Genomic DNA, 16,802 nt, shown 5'->3' on the forward strand with positions numbered 1-16,802 from the left:
TGACCTTGACCTCGACCCTTCACTACTCAAAATGTGCAGCTCCATGAGATACACATGCATTTCAAATATAAAATTGCTAGCTTCAATATTGCAGAAGTGACATTACATGAGAAATTTTGACCCATATATTTGACCTTGAAAGATGACCTCGACCTTGACCTTTCACCACTCAAAATGTGCAGCTCCATGAGATACACATGCTTGCCAACTATCAAGTTGCTATCTTCAATATTGCAAAAGTATTCATAAAATAAGCGATTTGGGCCACATATATTTGACCTCTGACCTTGAAGATTGACCTTGACCTTTCAACACTCAAAATGTGCAGTTCCATTAGATACACATGCATGCCCAATATCAAGTTGCTATCTTCAAGATTGCAAAAGTATTCATAAAATAAGCGATTCAGGCCACATATATTTGACCTCTGGCCTTGAAGGATGTCCTTGACCTTGACCTTTCACCACTCAAAATGTGCAGCTCCATGAGATACACATGCATGCCAAATATCAAGTTGCTATCTTCAATATTGCAAAAGTATTCATAAAATGAGCGATTTTGGCCACATATATTGACCTCTGACTTGAAGGATGACCTTGACCTTTCACCACTCAAAATGTGCAGCTCCATGAGATTCATATGTATGCCAAATATCAAGTTGCTATATTCAATATAGCAAAAGTAATGGCAAAATGTTAAAGTTGGCGCAAACAGACCAACCAACCAACCAACCAACCAACAGACAAACCAACAGACAGGGCAAAAACAATATGTCCCCCACAACTATAGTGGGGGACATAAAAATATATATTTTTGGGTGGGGGGATGGGGAGGGGGTGGAGAGGGGAGTGTAATGTGGGGGTGTGGTCATTCATTTCATGAACATTCAAAAATAAGAGAAAAATTTGAAAAAAATTGACCTTGACCTTTCACCACTCAAAATGTGCAGCTCCATGAGATAAGCATGCATGCCGATTATCGAGTTGCTATCTTCAATATTGCAAAATTTGACCTTTGACCTTGACCTTTGACCTTGAAGGATGACCTTGACCTTTCACCATTCAAAATGTGCAGCTCCATGAGATACGCATGCATGCCAAATATTTAGTTGCTATCGTCAATATTGCAAAATTTACCTTTGACCTTGACCTTTCACCTTGAAGGATGACCTTGACCTTTCACCACTCAAAATGTGCTGCTCCGTAAGATACACATGCATGCCAAATATCGAGTTGCTATCTTCAATATTGCAAAAGTTATGACCAATGTTAAAGTTTTCGGACGGACGGACAGACGACATATATTTGATCTTTGACCTTGAAAGAAAACCTTGGCCTTCCACCACTCAAAATGTGCAGCTCCATGAGATACACATCCATGCCAAATATCAAGTTGCTATCTTCAATATTGCAAAAGTTATGGCCTATGTTAAAGTTTTCGGACAGACGCACAGACTGATGGACAGTTCAATTGCTACCAGGGGCATAAGAAAAAGGGGGGGGATTCTGGGGTAGGGCCTGGGGGATGGTTTGGGTGGAGTCCATCGTGGTATGTCAGATAAGCGTTGTTTTGTAAAAGTAGTATGGCAATTTAAGCAAAATTTATTTATTTGACCTTGAGAGTCAAGGTCATTCAAAGGTCAAGGTCAAATTCAACTTGCCAGGTACAATCCCCTCATGACAGTAAGAAAGTATTGAAAGTTTGAAATCAATAGCCTTAATACTTTAGAAGTAAAGTGCATCTAAACACAAAATTTAACAAAATATTCAAAGTTACTAATTCAAAAAGGGCCACAATTCCATCAAAATGCCAACCATGTCCTGTACAGTCCCCTTATGATAGTTAGCGAGTGTTCCAAATCTAAAAGCAATAGCTATGATACTTAAGGAGTAAAATGGACCAAAATACAAAACTTAACCAAATTTTTAATTTTCTAGGTATAAAAGGGGCCATAATTCTGTCAAAATGCCAGTCAGAGTTACATAACTTTGCCTGCACAGTCCCCTTATGATAGTTAGTAGGTGCTGCAAGTATGAAATAGCTTTAATACTTTAGGAATAAAGTGGACCTAAACACAAAACTTAACCAACTTTGCATTCAATTTTCTAAGTATAAAAAGGGGCATAACTCTTAAAATAATGCTGACAGAGTTATGCAACTTGACATTCACAATTGTCTTGTTGCCATAAAGAAGTATTTCAAGTTTAAGTTAATTATCTTTGAAAGTGTTTAAGTTATTTGACTTTATAAAAAACCTTTCACCAACGCTGATGCCGACCCCAGGGCGAGTAGTATAGCTCTCATTTTTCTTCGAAAAGTCGAGCTAAAAAGGGAACATAAATCAATTTCTTACAAAATGCTTGATACAGTTGTCGGCTCTTGTTTATAGATTGGGGTCATGATGGTAAAAAAGTATGCAAAATATAAAAGAAATATGACAAGGTACATAGAAAATATTTGAGGTGGTACGCAAACTTTAACATAGATTTATCAATTATATGCATATTCTAAGTGGAAAAAGGGCCATAATTCTTACAAAATGCTTGTTACAGTTGTCAGCTCTTGTTTATAGATTGGAGTCATGTTGGTAAAGAAGTATGCAAAATATTAATAAAATATGAAAGCAATATGTCTAGGGAAATAGAAAATATTTGAGTTGGTACGCAAACTTTAACATTCAAATGCTCACGCTCATGCAAACGCTCACACCGATGCCGGGGTGAGTAGGATAGCTCCACTATATATATTTAATATATAAAAGTCGAGCTAAAAACAACAAATGTGTCCACACGACACAAATGCCCCCATCTGTAATTTTGTCACTACATAAAAGCATAACTGTTTGACTGTAAAGGTCACAGTGACCTTGACCATTGACTAGTGACCTCAAACCATGTTTGATTGTAGATCTCAATGAGATGCATGCACATATGAAGTTTAAAGAACAAAGACCCAAGAGTTTTCATTTTATTAGCAAGGGACAGACACACACATACAATGACAGACAGACAGACAGCCAGGCCAAAAACAATATACCCCCTGATCATTCGATCTGGGGGCATAAAAACAGCATGCATACAGATTCCTCGAAGACATTTTCTCATGGACAAACATATAATAACCTCCAAGGATAAACATATAATTTGGCTCATGACTTAAGAACAATGACGTATGCATCGTAAATCTTTTGAAGTGGGCGGAGGCTCAAAGGTATGTTAAAAGATAAATAATACTGTACCTGTTTCCTATCCGCAAACATCTCTGCCTTCAAAGGTTCTTCTACTGTCTTTTTGAGTGAGGCTAAAGCAAGTTCAAACTTCTCTTTTTTCCGCAGCTGCCTAGTCATGCCGGAGCCCAACAGCACACAACACAGGAACACAGCGTATGCGAAGTAAAGCCTGAACATTCATACATAATGTATTTAACTTAACCCTTTACCACTTAGATACCTATTTTAACCCATTTGAAGTCCCTTAGTAAGTTAAATTTAATTAAAGACCTTTCCTACTAGATTAAAGTTGTAAAGGTTTCCATTCCAACCCTTAGATACTGATGAGTAGCAAACAGTATTAAACCTGAACAGACTGAGAGTTACTCACAGGAAGTTCTGGTTTTATGCTCTTTGCACATAGCCATTTTCACTTTGCTTCTGAGTGGGAAAGGGTTAAAGGCACATATAGACAGCAAATGCAGCATTTATGTACCAAAAATACAACTTTTTTAACAAGTATACACAGATTTCATTCCAGTTTTTATTTAAGTAGGTAGATGACAACCATAAAAAGGATGGGAATTTCATTTTATTTTTATAAAAGCTCCAAGCCGTCAGGTGATGCTAAATATTTTGGTCAAAACAGGGTTAAGCAGGGTGATTAATGCTCTTTCAGGGTCTTCATCAAAAAGGTCCCTCTATGAAAGTATTTATTGTGAGGTAGCCCAAAGTCATGCATATACATTTCTTCCGTAAGAAGCAAAGTGCAAATGGCTTTTGCAAACAGCATAAAACCAGAACAGCCTGCGAGTAACTGCTGCTCATCAGTAACTAAGGGCTGGAAATGAAGCCTTTAAAACTTGAATTTAGTAAGAAGGGTATTTAATTAAATGTAACTTTCTACAAATGCGTCAAAAAGCGTATCTTTGTGGGAAAGGGATATACAATATTAAACATGAACAGTAGTGAAGTCCAATCTTACTTATTGAACATTGAAAAAACTTGGATTGGCTGGCCTGGTGGAATAACTCCCCGTGTCTGGCAGTCCTGTAGCAGTTCTCTAAAGCTTTCATCACCGCAAATCCTCACTACTACTTGTACCTTCACCTGAATTTTGGGAAAACAGGCTATTTCAGTAAGATCCAATAGTTGTTATGAACTGAGTTATAATTATTTTATTTTTTTTTTAAATTAAGTTTTTAAACACTTGCCTAAATCTTAAGGATAATGAAATGTCATTTTAATGACAGTGATCTAAAAAATTGTTTATCACTAGGGATAAATTACCTATTTATAATATCTGAATGTGGTCCATACATGAAATAGCAAACCTAATATTGTCCTTGCAAATTAGTTTACTTTATGTCTTGCTGTCACACAATGAAATAAATAGTCGATTTCCTATTTCACCTGGTTATAAATCTAAGCCTTTTTCATGCAAATTATGCATCAGTCATTTTTATTGATTTTTTTTTAATACTATGCACTTAGCACTAAATTGCAAAAATGAAACATTTTGTATCTTACATTGCTGCCATCAATATTGTGTAATTCTTGTCCATCTTTGGTCTTTATGTGACGAGGTATGGCACCATTTTCCAAAGACTCCTGAAAAAGATTATGAATGTGAATAAAAAGCATTCAAATAAATGATTTTTTTATCTCAATAACTATGCGATTACCAAATGTTTTATAAATGCTGAGTGCTTGCCATATACAGCAAGGCTCTTACATCTTAATGTTTATAACATAGGTGCTCAATGGCAAAGTTTTATTTATTTATTTTTAATATTGTTTTAGTTTCCCGTTTTTTATTATAATGCATACACATACTAAATCAAAAAAAATCTTCAAACAAAACGTTTTCTTAAAAAAAGATAGTTCAACTATGTACATAGATATTGACAATGCAACTCATATGTTTACAGATCCAGCAAATTTAATAACGATTTGTAAAATAACTTTGACATTGAATCAGCTAAAAGGAGGAGGAATCACATCCTTGAACTGACTCATTTCTTCAGAAATTTCACGAACTGACTAAAAAAATGCTTTCTGTCATTTCATATGATTCCTAAAAGAACTTCAGCGTGATATGCATTTGTTAACTGTTCAATAAAATTATTTCAACTAAAATTCAATAATTACTTTATTCAGGTAATTGAACATCTTTGAAAACATACATCTATACTAACTCTATACACATGTGCCATCATTAAAAAAACTAGACATCATTTAGATACAACATCTGACCAAAGTTGGTGAAGATCGGGTGAAAACAACTTGAATTAGAGAGAACACATTTAATACGGACCGACCGAATGACAAACCGACAGACAGACTAACAGACCGACAGACAGACAAGCTCACTCCTATATACCCCCCTAAACTTCATTTGTGGGGGTATAATTACAGCAAACTAAAGGCAATGTTGATATTAACAAGAGATGTTATTGCGCCGCTTTGAAGCCATCAATTTGACCTTTGACCTTGAACGATGACCTTGACCTTTAGCCACTCAAAATGTGCAGCTTCATGAGATACACATGCAAGCCAAATATCAAGTTGCTATCTGCAATATTCAAAAAGTTATGACCAAACTTTAACGACTGTTAAAGTTTTAGTAACGAACAATAGCTGTCACCATAGGATGACTTATGCCCCCTATAAACGCTTGATAGAAGTTATGAGCTTTTTTCGAAACCTAAACGCAGATTTCGAAACCTAAACGCAGACCCTTAGTTCAAGGTAAAGGTCACAGTGGTCAATATTTGTGTGCGTATGGAAAGGCCTTGTCCATATACACATGCATACCAAATATGAAGGTTATATCTCAAGGGACATAGAAGTTATGAGCATTTATTAAAACCTAAACTAAGATTTCATAACCTTAACGCAGACCCTAAGTTCAAGGTCAAGGTCACAGGGGTAGAAAAAAAATTGTGCTTATGAAAAGGCCTTGTCCATATTCACATGCATACCAAATATGAAGGTTATATCTCAAGGGACATAGAAGTTATGAGCATTTTTCGAAACCTAAACGCAAAGTGTGACAGAAAGACGGACAGACAGACAGTCCGATCACTATATGCCCCCTTTTCTTCGAAAGGGGGCATAAAAATACATTGATATTTGACCTTTGACTTTGAAGGATGACCTTGACCTGGACTTTTCACCACTCAAAATGTGCAGCTCCATGAGATACACATGCATGCCAAATATGAAGTTGCTATCTTCAATATTGCAAAAAGAATAAAAATTAACCAAGGTTAAAGGTTTGTGACACACACAAACAATGACTGACTGACTGATACAATGACAGACAGACAGGCCAAAAACAATATACCCCTGATCTTCCGATCCGGGGGCATAAAAACGATTAAAAACGAATTAAATCCCTACCACTTTTTATTGATCTTTAAATCAAGAAATATTATGTACCTACACAAATTATACTTACTTTCACTTTTTCAGGATCAAGCTTTATATAAACATATTTCATTATTTTGTTTTTTCCAGAATTGTCATCAGATTCAGGAAAGAAACTCTCACAAATGACAGCTGACAAAACCTGAAAAAATGGGGAAAACATAAGTAAATTATTGTAGTATAACTTGTGTGGAAGTTATAACAAGAGCAACGCTTTGCGGGTGAAGACCGCTCATCTATTTTTCTTTTGAAGGTGAAGGGACCTATCTCAATACTTCAATCACAAAGGAGGGAGGGATGGGGTGGAGAGGGCTGTATGGTGTGGGTGTGTGGTCATTATTACATTATCTTCCAAAAATAAGCAAAAAAAATGCAACAAAAAAGTTTTTTTTTTTGGGGGGGGGAGGAGTATACTTGGGTGGGATGTTTTTTTTTTGTTTTTTAACCATGTTTCAAAAAATCAAAAAAATAACAAGGGCTGTTGGTAAAACATGCATGCCCCCCATATGGGCTGTCTGTTGTAGTGGCAGCCATTGTGTGAATACGTTTTTTGTCACTGTGACCTTGACCTTTGACCTAGTGACCTGAAAATCAATAGGGGTCATCTGCGAGTCACGACCAATGTACCTATGAAGTGTCATGATCCTAGGCAAAAGCGTTCTTGAGTTATCATCCGAAAATCATTTTACTGTTTAGGGTCACCGTGACCTTGACCTTTGACCTTGTGACCTCAAAATCAATAGGGGTCATCTGCGAGTCATGATCAATCTACCTATGAAGTTTCATGATCCTAGGCATATGGGTTCTTGAGTTATCATCCGAAAACCATTATACTATTTCGGGTCACCGTGACCTTTGACCTAGTGACCTCAAAATCGATAGGGGTCATTTGCGAGTCATGATCAATCTACCCATGAAGTTTCATGATCCTAGGCGTATGCATTCTTGAGTTATCATCCGGAAACCATTTTACTATTTCGGGTCACCGTGACCTTGACCTTTGACCTAGTGACCTCAAAATCAATAGGGGTCACCTGCAAGTCATGATCAATGTACCTATGAAGTTTCATGATCCTAGGCCCAAGCGTTCTTGAGTTATCGTCTGACAACCACCTGGTGGACCGACCGACCTACCGACCGACATGAGCAAAGCAATATACCCCCTCTTTTTTTCGAAGGGGGGCATAAATATATATAATTTGGGGTGGGCGGTGGGGGGAGGGGGGTATAGTGTGAGGGTGTAGTCATTTATTAGATTATCTTTAAAAAATGAAAAAAAAATTTAAAAAATGGGGGGGGGGGCATTCTGGGATGGGGTGGGGGGGGGGGGGGCATGAGGGGTGGTTTGAGTGGAGTCTATTGTGGTATGTCAGGTAAGAGTTGTTATGTCAAAGTATCAATCAAATCTAATAAATAAAGAAGTTATGGCAATTTAGCAACATTTAATAATTTGACCTTGATAGTCAAGGTCATTCAAAGGTCAGGGTAAAATTCAACTTGCAAGGAACAGTACCCTCCTGATAGCATGAAAGTATTTGAAGTTTGAAAGCAATAGCCTTGATAATTTAGAAGTAAAGTGGATCTTTACACAAAATGTAACCATATATTCAAAGTTACTAAGTCAAAAAAGGGCCATAATTCCATCAAAATGACAACCAGAGTTATGCAACTTGTCCTGTACTGTTCCCTTATGATAGTTTGCGAGGTTTCCAAGTATGAAAGCAATATCTATGATACTTTAGGAGTAAAGTGGACCAAACCACAAAACTTAATCAAATTTTCAATTTCTAAGTATAAAGGGCCTATAATTCTGTCAAAATGCCAGTCAGAGTTACATAGCTTTTCCTGCACAGTCCCCTTATGATAGTTAGTAAGTGTTGCAAGTAGGAAAGCAAAACCTTTGATACTTAAGGAATAAAATGGACCACACAAACACAAAACGTAACAAAATTTTCAATTTTCTTATTATAAAAAGGGCACATAATTCTGTCAAAATGCACACCAGAGTTATCTAACTTTGCCTGCCCAGTCCCATCATGATAGTTAGTAAGTGTACCAAGTTTGAATGCAATAATGTTGATACTTTCTGAGAAAAGTGGACCTAAACACAAAACTTAACCGGACGCCGACGCTGACGACGACGCCAAGGTGATGACAATAGCTTATTTATTTATATTTAAATAGATGAGCTTAAAATGGTTGTGAGATATTACGAACTTTAAGATAGGCAAATAATTGTGTAATTCACTTTCATGTTTCAAGCATGGTCATCATCTCTGTTTACACCTGAATTATGTCGAACAAAGGATGGTTGCTGACTCTCTATTAGGTGTTAAAACACAAGTCGGTCAAATATCCAAATAATTGCATCATTATCCTTTAAATCGCTTTTTGTATCAACACAAGTTGAGAAAAAAACGATCAATTTGTTGAATTAATTTCCCCCACAAAATAAATGTTGTTTATGGATGCTTGCAAATCCCTTGATATATGGTATAATCCCTTGCTATATGGTATAATCCCTTGCTATATGGTATAATCCCTTGATATATGGTATAATCCTAAAACAAGAGAGCCTGAAAGGCCCAAAGTCGCTCACCTGAGATTCAAAGGAACTGACCTGTTCTGTGCAGCCCAAGATGTCATTAGAACAAAATGTTCTTACCAACTTTCATGACTAGTGAACACCCTGGCAGCCACATTTTTCAACAGACCACAACCATTTTCATACACATCCAAGATATCATTTAAACAAATATACTGACAAAGTTTCATGAAGATTCATAAGTCCATATAAGGAAAAATGCCCAGTCCACTGGTGGCCATGTTTTTCAAGCAACTGAAACCATTTTCGAACTTGTCCAAAATATCATTGGGACAAATCTTCTGACATAGTTTTATGATGAACGTACAATAAATACGGCTTCTAGAGTGTTAACAAGGTTTAACTATAGCTATATAAGGAAAAATGCCACGCCCTTTTGGCGGCCATGTTTTTCCACCAACCAGAACCATTTTCGAACTCATCCAAGATATCATTGGGACAAATTGTCTAACCAAGTTTCATGATGATTGGACAATAAATGTGGCTTCTAGTGCTAACTAGGTTTTACAAAAGCATGATATATAGCCATATTAGGAAAAATGCCCCGCCCTCTGGTGGCCATATTTTTTAAGCAACCGAAACCATTTTCAAACTCATCCAAGATATCATTAGGACAAATCTTCGGACCAAATTTCATGAAGATCGGAAAATAAATGTGGCCTCTAGAGTGTTAACAAGGTTTTCCTATAGCCATATAAGGAAAAATGTGCCGCCCCCAGGCGGCCATGTTTTTCAACCAACGGGCATCATTTTTTAACTTGTCCAAGACATTATTGGGATGAATCTTCTGACCAAGTTTCATGAAGATCGGACAATAAATGTGGACTAAGGAAAAATGCCCCATCCCTTGGCAGCCATGTTTTTCAAGCAAACGTAACCATTTTCGAACTCATCTAAGATATCATTAACACCAATTTTCTGACCAAATTTCATGAAGATTGGACAATAAATGTGGCATCTAGAGTGTTCACAAGAATTTACTAAAGCCATACATAGCCATATAAGGAAAAATGCCCCGCACCTTGGCAGCCATGTTTTTCAAGCAAACGTTACCATTTTCGAGCTCATCCAAGATATCATACAGACCAATCTTCTGACCAAATTTCATGAAGATTGGACAATAAATGTGGCCCCCAAGAGTGTTAACAAGATTTTACTATAGCCATAATAGGAAAACTGCCCCGCCCCCTGGCGGCCATGTTTTTCACCGATCTGGACCATTTTGGAACTCGTCTGAAATATCAATGAAACCAATGTTTTGACCAAGTTTCATGATGATTGGGCAAAAATTATGACTTATAGAGTGTTCATAAGGTTTCTTTATAGCCATATTATGAATACTGCCCGCCCCCTGGCGGCCATGTTTTTCAACTGACCGAAACCATTCTTGAACTCAACCAACATATCATTTAGACAAACATTTTGACAAAGTAACATGAAGATTGGGCATCAAATGTGAGTTCTACAGTGTTCACAAGGTTTTTCTTTTTTTTTGACCTAGTGACCTAGTTTTTGACCCAGCATGACCCAATTTCGAACTCAGTGGAGGTATCAATGGGACAAATGTTCTGACCAAATTTCATGAAGATCAGACAATAAATGTGGCCTCTAGAGTGTTCAAAGGCAAAATGTAATGTTGACGACGCACTACAGACGACGCACGACGGACAAAAGGCAATCACAAAAGCTCACAATGAGCACATTGTGCTCAGGTGAGCTAAAACAAGAGTGCAAAATATTTGTTTTTATGTATTACATGTTGAAATCTTGTATGGTAGGTGAGACATCGCTTAGAAAAGTTGCAACATAAAACAAGAGATGTGTTTGTAAGAAACACAATGCCCTGTATTGCGCTGCTTTGAAGCCATAAATTTGACATTTGACCTTGAAGGATGACCTTGACCTTTATCCACTTAAAATGTGCAGCTCCATAAGATACACATGCATGCCAAATATAAAGTTGCTATCTTCAATATTGCAAAATGTATGACCAAGGTTAAAGTTTTGACGTCGCTTTGAAGCCATATATTTGACCTTTGACCTTGAAGGATGACCTTGACCTTTCACCACTCAAAATGTTCAGCTCCATGAGATACACATGCATGCCAAATATGAAGTTGCTATCTTCAATATTGCAAAAGTTATTCAATATTGCAAAACTTTAACTAAGGTTTTCCACAGACAGACAGACAGGCCAAAAATAATATACCCCGATCATTCGATCCGGGGGGCATACAAACAACAAAGGGAAATATCTCTTCTTTAAGAAACTGTAGGTTTATGGTTCAAGTGCAAGAAATTAATTCTTGTCCATATCTATACACCAATGAAGTTTCGTGTTGAAATATTGCATTGAATCCGAATTAAAGCCCTTCAAAGTTATATCACGCTAAAACAACAAAGGGCAATAACTCTTATTTACTAAAGTTTTGGGCGATGGTTCTTGTACATGGCACTTTTCCTCATTTATATGTATACACCCATGAAGTTTCATGTTGACATCTTATATAGTTTCTGAGATACCGCCCTGAAAAGTTTGTGACAGCTGGGCAGACAGAATGACTGAGGGACAGACAGACAGACAACACCAATTCTATATTCCTCCGCCTTTGGTGCCGGATAAAAGGAAAAAAAAAAAACCACTGCAGTTGTTCAAGGTACACTTTGTGTCAATTTGTATAACCATGTTGCCACTGCATATATTTTTGTAAATGAAAGATATGGATTTCATGAGTTTAATAAATTAGGTAAGTACATGAATGTGTGCTATCAAATATGAAAGGCCCAAAGACACTCACCTAAGATACAAAGAACTGACAAGATCTGTGCAGCCCAAGATATCATAAGAACAAATGTTCTGACCAAGTTTCATGAAGAGTGAACTATAATATGACTTTAAGAGTGCTAACAAGGTTTTACTAGTAGAGCCATATAAGCAAAACTTCCCCACCCTCTGGTGGCCATGTTTTTCAACAGACCGGAACCATCCAAGATATCATTAAAACAAATGTTCTGACCAAGTTTCATGATGACTGAACAATAAATATTACTTTTAGAGTGTTAACAAGTTTTTACTTAAGACATATAAGGAAAAATGCCCAACCCCTGCCCCTGGTAGCCATGTATTTCAACCAACATGAACTTTTTTATAACTCGTTCAAGATATTATTGGGACAAATCTTCTGACCAACTTTCATGGGACAATACATTTGGACTCTAGAGTGTTAATAAGGTTTTACTGTAGCCGTATAAGAAAACAAGAGCACCGCCTTGCAGGTGCAGACCGCTCATCTATTTTCTTTTTAAAGGTGAAGGGACTCTCATTTTCAATCACAAAGGAGGGAGGGGTGGAGTGAAGAGGGGTGTATAGTGTGGACATTTATTACATTATCTTCCAAAAATGTGAAAAAAAAATGCAAAAAAAAAAAAAATTCGGGGGTAGGGGGGGATTCTTGGGTGCGATGGTTGGACGGTATTTCAAACATAAAATAATAAAAATAAATAAAAATTGGGGGGGATGGGGTGGGGAGGGTATAGTGTGAGGGTGTGGTGGTCATTTGTGAGATGATCTTAAAAAAAAATTAAAAAAAATACAAATAAAAAATTAAGGGGGGGGGGAAATTCGGGGGAGGGGGGGGAGGGGTATTCTTGGGTGCGATGGTTGGACGGTATTTCAAACATAAAATTAAATAATAAAAATAAATATTTTTGTTTTTTAACCGTTTAAAAAAAAAATTGGGGGGGGTGGGGTGGAGGGGGTATAGTATAATGTGAGGGTGTGGTGGTCATTTGTGAGATGATCTTAAAAAAAAAAAAAATTAAAGGGGGGGGGGGGGAATTCGGGGGGGGGGGGGGAGGAGGGGTATTCTTGGGTGGGATGGTTGGACAGTATTTCAAACATAAAATAATAAAAATAAATATTTGTGTTTTTTAACAGTTTCAAAAAAATATAGTATAGTGTGAGGGTGTGGTGGTCATTTGTGAGATGATCTAAAAAAAAAAAAAAAATGGGGGGGGGGTGTGGGGTTCGGCGGGGGGGGGGGGGGGGTGGTATAGTATAGTGTGAGGGTGTGGTGGTCATTTGTGAGATGATCTTAAAAAGAAAAAAAAATTAGGGGGGGGATTCGGGGGGGTTGGGTGGTGGTATAGTATAGTGTGAGGGTGTGGTGGTCATTTGTGAGATGATCTTAAAAAGAAAAAAAAAATTAGGGGGGGTGGGAATTCGGGGGGGGGAGGGTGGGGGGGCGGGGGGTATTCTTAGTCGCGATGTTTGGACGGTATTACAAACATAAAATAATAAAAATAAATATTTTAGTTCTTTAACCGTTTCCAAAAAAAACAATTTGGGGATGGGGTGGGGTCATTTGTGAGATGATCTTAAAAAAAAAAAAAAAATAGGGGGGGGGGGGGTGGGGGGGGTGTGGATTGTTCGGGGGGGGGGGGGGAGGGCACGGGCACGGGGGATGGTTTGGGTGGAGTCTATTGTGGTATGTCAGGTAAGAGTAGTTTTGTCAAAGTATCAATCAAATCTAATCATAAATAAAGAAGTTATGGCATTTTTAGCAAAATTTAATAATTTGACCTTGAGAGTCAAGGTCATTCAAAGGTCAAGGTAAAATTCAACTTGCCAGGTACAGTAACCTCATGATAGCATGAAAGTATTTGAAGTTTGAAAGCAATAGCCATGATACTTCAGAAGTAAAGTGGATCGAAACACAAAATTTAACCATATATTCAAAGTAACTAAGTCAAAAAAGGGCCATAATTCCGTAAAAATGACAACCAGAGTTATGCAACTTGTCCTTGTACTGTACCCTTATGATAGTTTGCGAGTGTTCCAAGTATGAAAGCAATATCTATGACACTTTAGGGGTAAAGTGGACCAACACACAAAACTTAACCAAATTTTTTAAGTATAAAAAGGGCACATAATTCTGTCAAAATGCCAGTCAGAGTTACATTACTTTGCCTGCACAGTCCGCTTATGATAGTTAGTAAGTGTTGCAAGTATGAAAGCAATAGCTTTGATACTTACGGAATAAAATGGACCAAAACACAAAACTTAACAAAATTTTAAATTTTCTAAGTATAAAAAGGGCACATAATTCTGTCAAAATGCACGCCAGAGTTATCTAACTTTGCCTGCCCAGTCCCCTCATGATAGTAAGTAAGTGTACCAAGTTTGAATGCAATAGCATTGATACTTTCTGAGAAAAGTGGACCTAAACGCAAAACTTAACCAAAATTTTCAATTTTCTAAGTATAAAAAGGGCACATAATTCTGTCAAATTGCATGCCAGAGTTATCTAACTTTGCCTGCCCAGTCCTCTCATGATAGTAAGTAAGTGTACCAAGTTTGAATGCAATAGCACTGATACTTTCTGAGGAAAGTGGACCTAAACGCAAAACTTAACCGGACGCCAACGCCGATGCCGACGCCGACGCCAAGGTGATGACAATAGCTCATAATTTTTTTTCAAAAAATAGATGAGCTAAAAAATGGACCTAAACACAAAACTTAACCAAAATCAGTCAAAATGCACGCCAGAGTTATCTAACTTTGCCTGCCCAGTCCCCTCATGATAGTAAGTAAGTGTACCAAGTTTGAATACAATAGCATTGATACTTTCTGAGAAAAGTGGACCTAAACGCAAAACTTAACCGGACGCCGACGCCAAGGTGATGACAATAGCTCTTTTTTTTTTTTCAAAAAATAGATGAGCTAAAAAAATGCCTGTCCCCTGGCGACCATGTTTTTCAAGCAACTGAAACTATTTTGAAATTCGTCCAAGATATCATTGAGACAAATCTGACCAAGTGTCATGATGATCTGCCAATAAATTTGGCATCTAGAGTGTTAACAAGGTTTTACTATAGCCATATAATGAAAAATACCCCACCCCCTGGTGGCCATGTTTTCCAACAGACCAGAACCATTTCCCAACACATCCAAGATATCATGAGACCAAATGTTCTGAACATGTTTCATGATGATTGGACTATAAATGAGACTTTTAGAGTGTTAACAAGTTTTTACTATAGCCATACAAGGAAAAAGCCTAGCTCTCTGGCGGCCATGACTTTAAACTTAACTGGACCATTTATTCAAACTTCTCCAAGATATCATTGAGACAAAATTTCTGACCAAGTTTCATAAAGATTGCACAATAAATGTGGATTCTAAAGGAGTATTGACAAGGTTTAACTAAAGCCATATAAGTAAAAATTGCCCGTCCCCTGGCGGCCATATTTTACAAGCAACTATAACCATTTTCAAACTCGTCTAAGATATCATTGCGACAAATCTTCTGACCAAGTTTAATGATGATCAGACAATAAATGTGGCTTCAAGAGTGTTAACAAGGTTTTACTAAAGCCATATAAGGAAAAATGGCCTGCCCCCTGGTGGTCATGTTTTTCAACAAACCTGAACCATTTTCAAAACTCATCCAAGTTTCATGAAGATTGGACTATAAATGTGAGTTTTAGAGTGTAAACATGTTTTTACTATAGTCTTATAAGGAAAAATGCCCCATCCCCTGGTGGCCATGTATTTCAATCAACCAAACTATTTTCCAACTCGTCCAACTGAAAGATATCATTGGGACAAATATTCTTACCAAGTTTAATGAAAATTGGACAATAAATGAGGTCTCTACAGTGTAAACAAGATTTCACTCTAGCCATATAAGGAAACATTACCCGCCCCCTGGCGGCCATGTTTTTCAAGCAACTTAAACCTATTTCAAACTTGTTGAAGATATTATTCGGACAAATCTTCTGACCCAGTTTCATGATGATCGGACAATAAACGTGGACTCTAGATTGATAACAAGGTTTTACAAAAGCCATATAAGGAAAAATTCCCCGCCGTTGGCGGCAATGTTTTTCAACAGACCACAGCCACTTTAAACTTATCCAAGATATCATTAGAGCAAATTTTCGGTACCAAGTTACATTAAGATTGGACTATAAATTTGAAATAAAAAGTGTTTACAAGTTTTTACTATAGCCATATTAGGAAAATACTACCCCCACCTGCGGTGGCCATGTTTTTCAACATACTGGAACTTTTTTCAAAGTCGTGCAAGATATTATTGGGACAAATCTTCTGACCAAGTTTCATGAAGATCTGACAATAAATGTGGATGTTAAAAAGGTTTTACTTCAGCCAAATATATCCATATAAGGAAAAATGCCCGCCCCCTGGCAGCCATGTTTTCAACCTTCCGGAACCATTTTTGACCCTGTCCAAGATATCATTGGGACAAATCTTGTGACCAAATGTCATGAAGAATGGACAAGTAATGTGGCTTCTAGAGTGCTAAGAAGGCAAATGTTGATGACACACAAGGCACGATGGACAAAAGGCGATAACAAAAGCTCACCACGAGCAAATTGTGCTCTGTGAGCTATTAAATAACCAAGAGGGAAAATCAAATATCCAAATATCTTACCATTCCTTTTGAAAGAAACAGTTCAACAAATTCATCCCAGGATATGTAGTTTTTCTTCAAAGAAGTCTGATCTGTATAAACTATAAAAATACATTTTTCT

The 16,802-nt window shown here is 37.2% G+C and overlaps 1 protein-coding gene across 3 annotated transcripts in view; it reads right to left on the reverse strand.

Annotated features, from left to right (window-relative positions):
- Positions 1 to 16,802, reverse strand: part of LOC127844291 (ATP-dependent zinc metalloprotease FtsH-like) — a 68,902-nt gene that overhangs the window by 40,392 nt on the left and 11,708 nt on the right. For 2 of the 3 annotated variants that reach the window (XM_052374382.1, XM_052374380.1), the window contains exons 4-8: positions 16,703 to 16,782; positions 6,672 to 6,782; positions 4,739 to 4,819; positions 4,194 to 4,318; positions 3,239 to 3,398 (exon numbers count right to left, since the gene is read on the reverse strand). In XM_052374382.1, coding sequence (XP_052230342.1) covers positions 3,239 to 3,398; positions 4,194 to 4,318; positions 4,739 to 4,819; positions 6,672 to 6,782; positions 16,703 to 16,782 — 557 coding nt within the window. The remainder of the gene's footprint in view (positions 1 to 3,238; positions 3,399 to 4,193; positions 4,319 to 4,738; positions 4,820 to 6,671; positions 6,783 to 16,702; positions 16,783 to 16,802) is intronic. The other variant, XM_052374381.1, reaches the window with a different exon arrangement.

This window comes from Dreissena polymorpha, chromosome 9 (genome assembly GCF_020536995.1).
Source record: "Dreissena polymorpha isolate Duluth1 chromosome 9, UMN_Dpol_1.0, whole genome shotgun sequence".
Lineage (NCBI taxonomy): Eukaryota > Metazoa > Mollusca > Bivalvia > Myida > Dreissenidae > Dreissena > Dreissena polymorpha.